This window comes from Bicyclus anynana, chromosome 7 (genome assembly GCF_947172395.1).
Source record: "Bicyclus anynana chromosome 7, ilBicAnyn1.1, whole genome shotgun sequence".
NCBI classification, from domain to species: Eukaryota; Metazoa; Arthropoda; class Insecta; order Lepidoptera; family Nymphalidae; genus Bicyclus; species Bicyclus anynana.
The window spans coordinates 12,103,065-12,117,517 of NC_069089.1; the positions used below are offsets into that span (position 1 = coordinate 12,103,065).

Sequence of the window (14,453 nt, forward strand, 5' to 3'; positions counted from 1 at the left end):
CGTAAGACGCTAAATGTTAAGTCAGCCATTGACGGTCAATTATTCTCACGTTTCTGGAGCGCAAACGGCAGCGAAGACGTTTCATACATACAATACACGGTCAGTTATAGTCGTAGGTGCTGTAGAAACGTGAGAATAAATGATCGTCAATGGCGTGCATTAACTTAGTAAAAGCGGCCTTAGCATTTGCCAGCAACAGCTGTATACAAAAGAGGCCTGCATTTATAAAGGATAATGAATTATTATACTTTATTAGAAAATTGAAAAGTCGGCTAAACCTAGTATCAGCTACCAGGGTTTAGACCAAGTTTTGGCCGGAATGATACCAGCTAGACATAGATATACTCGAAAACAATCGGCTTATACTAGATTTATCATGGCTACATCTAGTTCTAATCGGCTAAAACTCGACATGGCTCTTCAAGCTGTAAAATATACATTGCTGCCTTGATACAGGTCATTCTTCTCAATACCGTGAATAAAGTAACTTTGATTGTTCTTATTAAGCACAATATTAATTCGTGGAAATTAACGGACCTTTTGTCCTCAGGGCGGGCCAAACACAGTGCTGCGAGTCATCATTGAGCATATGCTGTATCCGATAGTCCTGGACGTGCTGTACTCAATCTTCCAGCGATACGGGAAGGTGCTCAAGATCGTCACCTTCACTAAGAATAGTAAGTATATGGACCCTTTAATCCATGCTTAAATATTTTACCAATACACAGTGTGTAGTTATCGACCTCTCTCCCGCAGTATATTTTTAACTAAAATTAACTGTAGATATTTTGGTATTTACGAATGACTTAAATCTTGTCTAGTGGTAGGCAGCTTAGCTTAGCTTAGCTACCGCCCTACTAGCAAAGACGTATTGCCAAGCGATGTGGCAATTTTCTGTACTATTCTTCTTTTAATTCAGTCAGTTTTATATTTTTTTTTTCATAAAGAATATTTGCCATATTTTTAAATATGATCAATATTCCCATTCCCCTCCAACTAGTCGGGAAAGACTGTATTAGGAGTGGGTACGACAATAGACAAACGGGGCGGGGATAGAACCACCACCCCTCGGTGATGAGCTCGACCGCTCTTACCGTTGAGCTATTGAAGCCCTGTATTTACTTTAGCCATGTTAAAAAAATGGATATCATACAGCTACACAGATATGATTTTTTTAAAAGGATATTTGCCATGTTTTTAAATATAACCAATATACCCATTCCCCTCCAACTAGTCGGAAAAGGCTGTATTAGAAGTGGGTACTACAATAGACCAACAGGGGGGAGGGACCGACCACCTCCGGTGATGAATCCGATCGCTCATAAATTGTTAGACCGAATTAAATTCAATAATTTATTAGACGCACATTTTTTTTTATCATGAGAGGCTAAATCTTGGTGAATAGTTAGATTAACGATGTGGCAATTATTAAACACTTTGTACCTACTTATGTTTATTATTTACATCCAATGTAAATCTTTTAATTACAGCTGAACGTTAATTTCCAAATCTAATTTCGACATAAGCCCTTTATCGCCGCAGCACGTGTATTCATCCCCACCGGATAGCATTGAGTAAAACACCTATTAATAATCGAATCGAGGTGGGCATTAAAATTAAATTCGGCCAACCGTGTAGTAGTGATAGATTTACCAGACACAACGCAGGCTCAGAACACAAGGGCGCAATCCGTTTAAAATTTAAATCGTACCCTCATGCATATCCTAAATAAATCCGGCACACAGGAGGTTGCCAGGTCGGTAGGTACATATTTGATAAGCTTTGCCCACGGCGGTGGGGCGCGCGCTGTGTACTGCTCACTTTCAGCTAATTATAAACTTGGTTAATAAATAATTGTGCTTTGTTTCGAACTACCGTAATCCCTCTTAAGCACAGCGGCTGCTGAAACATAGCAATCGTTACTAGAAATATTTTTTAATTTTTAATTCAACATTAAACGTTAGCTTTCGTCTGTGATCTCAGTTTGGACACAAAATCTACATAAAAGTCTTTACACTAGCGGACGACCGCGACTTCGTCCGGCGTTTTTAATCCGGCTCTCAAAAAGCGTTATTTGCGGACGTCTACTAACCTTAAACTACCTCCCTGCCAAAAATTATCTTAGTACGTCAACATTCAATATTCTGTGAAAATAGACACACAAAAATCTACATGTCTTTACACTAGCGGACGACCGCGACTTCGTCCGACAATTTTTAATCCGACTCCAACCATACCAACCATAAACTACCTCCCTGCCAAATTTTATCTTAGTACGTCAATATCCAATATTCCGTGAAAACTTTCATTTTTATATAATATTTAGATAAATACGTCATACACCATTGAAAAGTATTATCATTTATTGCAAAAACACAGCTAAAACTCGCGTAACACAACGCACATTCAACTGTTTCGAATCCATACGGGAATCCTTCGTCATGAGCTGTTTTTTGCAACGTGCAACTCAAAAAAATCTGACAAAAATGTATCAAGTACAGTAAAATTATAAACGTAATCAAGGAGCTTAGATTTATATAAAGCTTACCTCTTATCTAAAATCAACAGGGATTGACTTACGATTTGTCAATATTTAATTGGCACAACATTGGTAATTCTCTTCCGGAGCGCTCATAATTCGTCGCTATCGTGACACATCCTCGGCTAATGCACTGCTTCCAATTTCCGAACGCCATTCAACCCTTGCAGTGCTACCGAAATGTCTGTTTGCTTTTTTGCCTCACATTCGTCATTTTCCGTTTGAAAAAATATTTCTTTATTCTTTTTTTTAAGCATTTCACATTTATTCAAATATATTTACAGAGGTTTCTCATTCAGAAAATATATTTGCTCGTTTGGCTTTGACCTTTTTCTTTTGCTTTTATCAGCTCACGGTTTTAATTATTATAATAATACACTAACTAGTTAGTTTCTAGCGATCAGATTACTTACATATGATACATCACATCACACTTCACAATAATATTATAAAGGCGAAAAATTGTGTATACCTAAGTGTGTAAGTTTGTAAGTGTGTAAGTATGTTTGTTCTTCTTTTACGCTGCGATTTACTTTTTCACTCTGGATTAACATATAGGCTACTTTTTATCCCGGAAAAATCCATGGTTCCCGCGGGATTTGTGAAAACTGAATTCGACGCGTACGAAGTCGCTCATTTTATTATTTTTGTTTATTTTTCAATAATTGCAACCATGGCTAATATTCCCCTTTAAATACAGACTGTGGGTTGGTGTGGGTACAAATATAGCCAAACGTATGGGATTAAACCGAAAACCTCTTAAGTTTTAGTCCAACATCATTACCGTTGTATTATCATTAATAACAATATAACGGGACTCTATATAACATAGTTTGCTGACTCAGTTATCCTTGATTCAATCAATACAGGTGGGAGTACATAAATATCTCTGGGAAGTGAAAAACTGACGGAAGCTTCGCATAGAGTATTGACATTCAATACCTTGCCTTTGGCCCGGGGTTTGCAATCCTGCCCGGTGCGATAGACAAATATACCGAAATCGCCCCGCACAAAGCTAAATCGGTACAAACCGTAGTAGATCGTAGATCCGAAACGTATAAATCCCTACTTCAATTATCCTGTCGCGCAGGGAGCAAATAAAGCACATATTTCGTATACATTTCACTTTCAATGCCCTACAAACGTTCCGAACCCAACTGAATTTAAGTAAGTAGGTATATTATAATGTAACCTTAGACGTTAGCAAATAAATTTTTCCATATTAATGCTTATTTCATAAATAATATTAGTGCTAATACTTTTGATTGCGTGAATGTTAGTTTTATGTTATTTATATCATGTAATTTTTAATTGTACTTTAAACTGAAGTAGTTTCCTACAGTAACTGCTTATTGTTTTGTTTCCCTCTAGGACTAATTACACTGCATTTTTTATTCATTTAATTATTTAATTAGTCTAGTTATAAATTTTAAATTTTTTAAATGTTGATTTGAAATAATCTATACTAATTTATCCTAATGTTATAAAGATTATATTATTATAGATTTATTTTATCATAACTGTGATGTTGGTTTTATTAAAAACTAGCTGACGCCGCGCGGTTCCACCCGCTTGGTTCCCGTTCCTGTAGGAATACAGGAATAATATATAGGGCCTATAGCCTTCCTTGATAAACGGGCTATCTAACACTGAAAGAATTTTACAAATCAGACCATTAGTTCCTGAGATTAGCGCGTTTAATCAAACAAACAAACTCTTCAGCTTTATAATGTTAGTATACATATAATGCATCAATATTCAATTTTTCTTCCCCGTCATTTATGTTCTCCCACTCAGTATAGGGTTGCCCGAAAATGCTTTATAACTTTAACCACTTAGGAGTTAGCAATTTTGGATTCATGTTGTTTCGCCTTGTTATTTTCGTAAGTTTTGCGAGTTTATCTAATGAATATTCCCTAAGTTTTTATCATATTACTACTAATAAAGGGGACGGAGTTGAAAATTGTTTCACGGAGTTTACCGAATATTTTGCCTTGTTGATTTTAATAATTAATCTCGTATAATTATGGATGTTTGGAGTCTTTGGGTCTGTCTGAATCACTGTTTGATTATTATTACTTCACTTAATCATTATTTTGATGATAATGTATAGTATTGTATAGTACAGGATTAAGTCGTATAGTTTCAAAACTCCACAATTAGTGGGTTGTACTGACATACAATAACTCTCCTCACCAGTTTTTTCGCCGCACTAACACCTGGGTTAGTTTAAGGCAAAAAAAATCCCAAATAAAAAAAATATTAGTTACGATAATTTCATTATAATGGTATCACAGTTAAAAGGTAAAATATTTGCAAACACAGTAAATATCGTTCCCAACACGATTTGATGTATATCATTTTGTTGACGATAATAAGTCACAGATCATGACAAGGTACAGAAGAGTCACAGATATATGAGTAACGTATATTGTAGAAATCGGCCGAACTGAATCCTTAATTACGTGAATCCTACGACATAGACACGACATCCGCCGCAAACAGGGGCCGCATAATAATTGTAGCGGTCTGCTACACCTTAATAAAGCCAATCGACGGAGGGAGTGCGGGGAGGGGGTGGGATTACCGCGATCTTCATTGAGATTTGTTCTGGGATTAGGAGCGTGTGATATAACCTTCGCCGGTCTTACGTGATGTGATGACGGTGTGATGTTTGTTATGATTTTCCTCTGAATCATACATATTCGTATCTATGTCATACGTAGTATTAGTAACAGGGCTTAATTTCTCATGACGTTCCTACTGAAAATTATCTTAAAATACGTTTAAATATTCACTAAAGTGTTTTTCAGATAGCAAGGGTGACAGTTGCCATATGACGTTCATAATACGTATATTATCGTAAACGAACTGTCACCGTATACCCATGCTATCTGAAAAACACTTTACAAACTTTATTAACAAGTACTTGCATAAAAAAACTATTTATTATAGTATCGCTACTTTAGATAAAACTTTAAAGAGCGCTATTCGTAAGCGTGGTTTTTATTATAACTAAAAATGTAACCCACTAAATCGTGCTTGTTTTGTAAACAAATTCCAGAACACTTTCATAATTAAAGCTATCCACTTTGCGCTACACAGCTGAGTTTTTAAATGCAAATAAAAGGCGAAAATATCGCGATACAACGCGAATTTGCGTAATTGTACGCTCGCGGGTGTCGCGCGTTTTAAATTACACATATTTAGAACAAACGAGTCAAGGGTTTGTCGTTAGCTGCGGTTCAGCGTTCACAACTTTTCATTCTGCTCTTTGCAAATGCCCCAGCGCAGCGTGATGAAAGGACGCCTAAATTGCGAACGAGAATGCATTCAACCTTGACATAGCACGGCCCGAGCAAAAGGCAGCGAGATTTAAGATATCATATTATATTGTAATCGGCCGGCCGGCGGAGACGAGACCTCGCTTAAATTTACATAACGGAAGCACCGGAAGCTACCTCTTTCATTCGGAGCGAAATGCGGATTAGAGAATTTTAATTTACAACCTCAGCGCCCGTCTTGTGTTTACGTAGATATCGACTTAAATATTCCATAAAGTAATTGCGTACTCTACTTGAATTTTTAATGGAAAACATCGCATAGGGATTGATTGGGATCATTTGAATTTCTTGCGCAGTCGAAGCAAGCGCCGTTATTAAATTAGCCCTCGAATATTTCAATGCGAATAAATAAATTCGAATAAAGGGTAGCCGGGGGAAGTCGTTTTAAAAAAACTTACGCTTCTGCTGTTCTCAACTGGGTCGGAATATTTTTTGTTATTTTTACTGTCATATTATCCTGTTTTACGAGTGGGTATATAACTATTATTTTATGCTCAACTATCCCGTGAGAATACGGGGATATAATATAGCCTATGACATTTACTAATAACGCGGCTTTCTAATGGTAAAAGAATTTTCAAAATCGGTTAAATAAATCCAGAGATTGCCCCCACTACTCTATCACCACAATACCACAACTTTACCTGTTCATAATATTAGTATAAATATCAGTTTAAATAGGTATAATTTGTTTAATAAAAAAATGTTTATTATATTTTTAGTAAGACATAAAAGGTTGCAAAAAAAATATTATTTACCAAGTTCAATTTGTTTATTTTTTGGGTCCATTACTACTATGAATACTAATAGTATTCATAGTAGTAATGGATATTAATAATAGTATAAAACTAGTATTAAGAATACTAATAGTATTCATAGTAGTAATAAGATAACTGACTTATTTTTTCAACTTCGTAGGTGCAAATTTTATTGATAGCACTAGAAGGCGGGTCTAAAAGTATGAACCTTAAACAGCATTTAAGTATGTATGAAGATAGCGCGTTACTCTTCATCTACCTACGCTCTTGGGTCGTTTGAGCGTCTTGCTCTATATTTTATAGCTTCAGTGAATTGTTTGAAAGATATAAAGGTTATATTACCTATTAACGCAATTTTCTTTTTTGTTCTAAGTATTGTATTTATTTAGATAATGTCCTCGAGGAATAATAAATATGTAGTATACGCGAAGTTTAACATCGAATCTAAGTAGCTAGAGAAATACACAAAACTACTATACTTTGACAATTTTGGAGTTTAGAGAAAAAATTTGGTCAAATCTGTTGTCGATACCTACTACTAAACAATATTTTTGACTTAGCATTTATTACGACAGTTTATTTTAGATGTAATCTGATTAGTGAGCAAGAAAAAAGGACTTAGGAATAGCTTAACTTTAATTTGATTTATAATCAAATATTAATATAATCTTCTAGAGCCTAGGCTCTGATTTTATTTATTTCCTTTAACATCACAAATAAAATGTCGTCGTCGTCGTCGTCGTCGTCATCAACCCATATACGGCTCACTGCTGAGCTCGAGTCTCCTCTCAGAATGAGAGGGGTTAGGCCAATAGTCCACCACGCTGGCCCAATGCGGATTGGCAGACTTCACACACGCAGAGAATTAAGATGATTCTCTGGTATGCAGGTTTCCTCACGATGTTTTTCCTTCACCGATTGAGACACGTGATATTTAATTTCTTAAAATGCACACAACTGAAAAGTTGGAGGTGCATGCCCCGGACCGGATTCGAACCCACACCCTCCGGAATCGGAAGCAGAGGTCATATCCACTGGGCTATCACAGCTCATAATAATAAAATTAATTGAAATAAAATGTTAGTTGAATATATCTATACATAATATTATAAAAGCGAAAGTAATTTTGTCTGTCTGTTACCTTTTCAAGGCTAAACGACTAACCCGATCAAGATGAATTTTAGCATAATGGCAAATGGGACCTTGGAGCAAAACATAGGGCACTTTTTGACCCTAATATAAAAATAGAAGAGGGCGAAATAGGGATTGAAAGTTTGTACGGAAAGTCCTTAAATTTTTAGAGTTACAGTTATAAAATTTTGTTCATTAATCATAAAAAAATACGAAATAAAATGGGATTCAAGATTTTTTAAGTTCAACCCCTAAAGTGGTGAAATAGGGTTTGAAAGTTTACATTGATTTCCACGCGGACGAAGTCGCGGGCGTCCGCTAGTATAATTTGACAAACAGGAACCGTTGCTTAATTATTCCTAATCCCCCTTTGATGCTAATTTAACGGACACTAAAAAAAAAGCGAAAAAAAATTGTAAAAAGCGGGTCGAAATAAAAAAAGCATTATCTAATGGCACATAATTTGACGCAGGTGTTGCCCAAACGATGTAGCTCCTGTGTAAAAATAGGAATTTATTCCCTCACGCCGCGGACAATGATCGCCCCCTTAAATTAGGAGGTTCTCGTTTATCCCTCTGTAGTAAATAACCCCTAACTGAGTCTAGCTTCTACTTATTTTTGTCGCAATGATTTCCAAGGGAGTGTGTGTTAATAAATGTTGTTTATTATATCCTTCGTATGAGCTTTATGATTGTTTACGATAAGGATACGCGTTCTACGCGTTCATTTAAATTTTCATGTGAAACAGCACTACGGTTCGTGCGCTGTAGCAAGGTGCGGGTGACAGTTGCCATATGACGTTCATAATACGTACTATTATCGTGAATTGTAGCAAACTTTCAAGAGTGAAACGAACTGTCACCCGCACCATGCTACACCGCACAAACCGTACAGGTTGTGGATGCAGTAAGGTTATAATGATTGGAAGAGTTAGTTGAGACTTATATTATTAAGTAGGTAGTTTATACAGTAAGTAGTTCCTGAAATAGGTGAATAGAATTTTTCTAGATACCGAAAGAAATAACACAACAACTTGAATCTAGATTAGATTAGATAGATTCATCTGGTTGTCTCAGATAGTTTTATAACAAATATGTAAATTAAAAGGATTTTGTAATTTTTGAAGTTAATTGTTTTTTTTTTACATGTTAGAGCCAGACGTTAATAGTTCATATTGGGACAGCTGAATATAAATTTTAAATGCACCTGCCAAGGCTTGCAATTATGTTAAACATATAGAAATAAACTCAGATATCTTATAAGTAACTGGATAGTTTGATCAATATAAAACCAACATTTATTTACCGTAGCCCCAGAATGTTGCAAACTTCCACGAATCTAGAGAGTAAACGTATCAATTTATGCTCGCAAGAGTTCACGATGGAGGCGAAATTACATGAAACTTGTTTCGCATATTTGCTAGAGTGTTGTAGATGATAAAATACTTGTGGTGCACCTGAGACGGAACTCCAAGAACTCCTCGAGATGGATCGCGTAGCGCCCCACGTCAATTTCACATTGTTTTAACGAACACGATATTACATAGTCGTCAAACATTGAACAACTGTTTAGTGATTCGATCACTTAAACGTCTTAAGTAACTTAATACTGCGGTGTAGCGGCTTATTCATTTACCGCACTTCAAAGACTGTGTAAACGATGTTTTTTGTGTAGATTTATTTTATCTTTTTTAGGGTTCCGTAGTCCACAAGTAATCCTTATAGTTTTGCCATGTCTGTCTATCCGTCCCTTCGTCCATCAATCGGTGGATTAGCGCAGAGACTATGACTACTAGAAAACTGTAATTTAGCATGAGTATGAACATTAAAAATTTCGACTAACGGCCAGTTTCTTCATCGTCAAAGTAACGTCATAAATCAAAAGTGACGGTCTTATTTACTGAAAAATAAAGTCTTCTTTACTACTTACTACTTTTACTGTTACTTTAGCTTTACATGAAGAAACTGGATGTAAGTCATAAAACTAAATCATGATGAATATTCTTTTAATTTACTACATGTGAAGTGAGGATAATTTTATTTCTCGTCTATTCGGCTGCGGCTACATGATTTGGCTGAAATTAGGAATGGAAATGGGCTTTATTTTTAATATTCATACACCTGTCAAGGTAGAAAGTATGTATGTTTATAGCAAGTTCTGTAAACCTTCTGTACTTTCTCATGAATAAATAAATTATTATTATTATTATTATTATTTACTCTGGATTAACACACAAGCTAATTTTCATCCCGGAAAAATCCATGGTTTCTGCGGGAATTGTGAAAAACTGAATTCCACGCGGACGAAGTCGCTAATTTATATATAACTAGCGGACTCCTGCGACTAACACACTTGCACACACACAAACTTTCGCCTTTATAATATTATAGTCTGGCAAGTTCGTTGATGACACTCCCATGATATGCGGGCGACGGGGGGAAAAACTGCGCGGGTATGAAATCGTGCGTGCGGGGAAGTAAGGTGCATCGGTCGTGGGTTTTCATCCATCGCTACACGCCCCCCGGCCCGCGCGTACCATCGGGAGTGTTATGAACGAAGTTTCCAAGCTATAGTGTTATACAAAATACGTAAATCTTTGTTATAGTTCCATTATACTCGTATCAGGTAATGAATTATGTAAATAACTTCGCAGACTTTTAAAGCTGAAAACAATTCTTTTGCAGATTCATTTCAAGCTCTAATCCAGTACCCAGACACGGGGTCAGCGCAAATGGCGAAAACGGTGAGTACTGAATACTTTCTTTTGTTGTTATTTAACTGTTTGTAAAGTAAAGCAATAAAACAAAGTTCTTATTGCCGCACGTTTCATTCACGTTAATGACTCACTCCTGGAACTATCTTCAGATGAAGTGACTTACTCAGTCACTGAAACGTTGATCTTTTGAACGGATTAACGGTTTGTTAACAAAATTCATTTTGACAATTAAATTGGTCAGTTAATGTAGTGCATGTAGTAGCAAAAACTGTAAAGGAAAATGATTTTATGATGGAAGTGAAAAATATACTACATTTGTCTAGTAAAAGGAATGGAAGCTGGAAACGATACTAAATTTATGTCTGTCTGTTAGTCTGTTTTTAAAAGTATACTCCAATGGACGATTATTACAATATTTTTACAATATGAATGCTTTCAATGCTTAAAGACCAACTTAAAGGGTTCTTAAACTTTATTTTATATTCGCGGACCAAGCGTTTGGAATCCTCGTAACATTTTTTTCACCATTATCTAATAATACACTTACCTGACATTTCCAAAGTTCTTGTAAACTAAACCTTATTGAAATTAATTACTATTAATTGATCATTCTACAACCAAATTTAAATAAAATGCTATACAGATATGAATGTAAAATTTGTAATAAGTGTATTGGTTGACGATTATTTTTATCAGCCTTTCAGAAACTGGGCCTTGCCTTATCTACTCTTACCCCGGCTCTGTACACGCGGCTGGGCTAAGACTTTCATATTGATAGTTGTTCTTAGTTTTGTTGGGAACTTCAGTTTGTGTTGCTAATTGCATTAATACATAATCTTGATTCAGTTATAATATTTTCTAATGGTATTTCTGGTTTAATAGCAGGTTTCTAAATTCCGAACATTTATTCATGTTTATATCCGTCTGTATGATAAATAACGTGACTTCAGTTATATTGAGCTTCTTGGATAAGTTCAAAGTCTGTTATAATAATTTAGGCTTACCTTGATGATTTAAACTTATTTCGTGGTTGTTCATTATGAATATTATTTAAACGGGTACATACCACGATAGAACGAGATTAGGCTTACCTTACCTATCGTTGCAGCTACCTACTTCCCATTCCACCAAAAGAATTAGTATTTCTAGAATTATTGGATATGTTCCTCATATCAATGAAGTTGCTGTTTACATTTCTGAATGGGAGCTGTCTGTATTTAAAATGTAAGACGCGAGCGCCCTGCGTTTAGTATCTACCGGCTGACTAGGATATAAAGGGGTGCGCTTGCGGTTAGCCGCGCCTTTCTGTGTAAGGGATGCGACGCGACGTGGCCGATCATTAAACCGGTGCGGTGCGCCGCAGCTCCAATTCAACAAGCATCTAGATTCTACATCAAACCTTAGGGATCCATTTAAATTTAAATTGATCTTACATCTTTATAAACCAACCATTTGCAAAAGAACTGCTGTATTTCATCTTTGTAAGCCGGGGTTAGCTAATCAAATTTAGCAGCGGAACCCAAAAAACGTATCCGCTGAAGGAAACGACAATGCTATCGAGTCGGAACTCCGCTGTAAGTCGACAATGGCCCGCACTAGCCCGCCGAGTGGGACATCATTTTTCTCAGCTTAACTTTTCCCATTCGCTATTCATTTGCGTTAGAAGTTGAGCGTACTGCCGCCTACTGCAGCGACTGTTTAAACTTTATTTCTGATGCAGCGTTCAGGGCAAATTAAATTTCGTTTTGCGGCTTCCGCAAAACTCGCTTTGCTAGCATAATAATTATTGAGCTTTGTTTTTTCGTTTCCCCCCAACTGTTATGAATCGCGGTAGATAACTTTACAGTCGATAGCACCGGTAGTTTTTGTTCGTAATAGAGATCAGTTTTGCATTTTGTTGTTTTTTAAAATAGTTATCCGGGGTGTTTGGTTATATTTACGCTCGGTTAATACATGTAGTATGTTACTTACATATGCTATAGTAGTAGCGCGTGACTGTTTCTTCTATTGGAAAATTTTTAAAAATTGCGAGCTTTTCACAATATGTTACAAATCCGCTTAGACTACTAAATGAAATTTAAACTAAATATTCGAAACTTAATAATATGAAAACACAATAACCGACGAGAATCGAACTTATATCTCTCTGAATAACGTAACCTAACCATGGCCAAGTAGAAAGTCATATTTATTAACCGACTTTAAAAAAGGAGGAGGTATCTTAATTCAACCGTATTTTATTTAAGTTATTGTTTAAGTAATCAGCAATAGTTAAAATTAAAGAAATTCGTGAGTAACTTCATTGCGCAAGCTATTTACCTGCAAGAGAAAATATCACAATTTAAAGTTCAAAAATATTCTGACTTCACGAACAGATTAATACTCCCAAGCGAGGAAGCCGCAACGAAATGGAGATAGCATTGGCGTCGGCGAGTGGTGAAAACTTAGCAACGCTAAGTCCTCTTACTGCTGTGATATTGAATTGAGTGCCACGTGATATAACTTCCACTGCACAAGGAGATTTATTTTTGATTAATTGCTTAATTCCACAAATGGAACAGAATTGAATTGTACTCTGAATGTCTCAGTCTGCCATGAATATGTCTATACTAATCATAACTATAATCTTACTAGCTGACGCCGTGCGGTTTTACCCGCGTGGTTCCCGTTTCCGTAGGAATATGGGGTTAATATAAGTATCGAGGAAGGCCTGCCTATAGCCTTCCTCGATACTTATATTAATCGATAAATGGATACCTATATTAATCGATAAATGGGTTATATAACACAGAAAAGATTTTTCAAATCGGCTCGCGTTTCTGACTTGAGTGAATGCTCATCGTCGTGTTTATAGTTTGTTCAGAAATGATTCCGTGGGTCTGGTATCCAGTCAGCTGGACTGGCCGCGGATTTTTCTCAAAACGAAATTGAAACGTCCCGCAAGGTAAGTGGCAGCAGGAGTAAGAGGCACAAAGTGAAGTGAAGCCGGATAGTGCTCCAACCACAAAGGGCACAGTCGGATGTTGGAGCACTGAAATCCCCCGATCCCCGACTCTATGATCCTTGACATAAATCTCTAACCTCGCCATCAAATCTTTTCAGAGGGCGGCTTATACGCGCAGACATGAAATGTAAGCTCTTAATGTGCTCAATTCTGGTACCTATATGTCGTATCCCGTTTTACGAGTAAACATGCCCGCAACGTATTACGCGAGATTTTCCGGAACTTATTTACCGTTCTTGTTAGTTTTGCTTGAAATTTGGAAAAATTTAATGCGGAAATACGATGCCTTCAGCATGGGATGGTTTCGTTCAAACCTTGGTAAGCATATACTTATTACCTACAATATAAGAACAGAACAGAGAACATAATAAATATAGTTTAAAATGTAATTATGCAATCGGTAGGTATATCGCATATCGGTGATACCAAGTAAATTATTATTTTTATCTACGACCTCAACTCATTCGCAAATTGTGCATATGGAATGTCTTCATGAAAGTGAATTCAGTAATTCTTCAGTTAGAAAATTTGGACCTCTTTCACATTTATCTATTTGGTAAAATTATAATATGTGATATAGTTTACGCATAAACATAATTTAATTAAGTCGTAGCAGTACTTAGTAACAACTATCAGCATTAACTATTGTTTAATTTTACTCGTAATGTTTTATTTAAATCTCATTGTCGATACCATAAAGCAGATTTATATACTCGTAGATGCTAGTTCATTTTCACAATATTGCGGCATATATCATATCGACCAAGCTCGTCGCAGTTAGTAAATATTTAGGAGTCTTTTAATCAAAATCACAGCACTCCATCAATAGAGGTGTGATTGATAGCATTGTGATTCATTCCCGGCCCGCCCAACGCTCGCGCGATCCATAACCGCGGCGACAACCGTCGGTATGTCTGTGACGATCACTCATATTATTAACTGTAGCTACTGCTTTATATAC

General features: G+C 36.2%; 1 protein-coding gene across 8 annotated transcripts in view; it reads left to right on the top strand.

The window, feature by feature from the left end:
* LOC112055597 (polypyrimidine tract-binding protein 2) overlaps window positions 1–14,453 on the top strand; it is a 594,474-nt gene that overhangs the window by 555,538 nt on the left and 24,483 nt on the right. For all 8 annotated transcript variants that reach the window (XM_052882550.1, XM_052882551.1, XM_024095781.2 and 5 more), the window contains 2 exons: window positions 551–677; window positions 10,457–10,515. In XM_052882550.1, coding sequence (XP_052738510.1) covers window positions 551–677; window positions 10,457–10,515 — 186 coding nt within the window. The remainder of the gene's footprint in view (window positions 1–550; window positions 678–10,456; window positions 10,516–14,453) is intronic.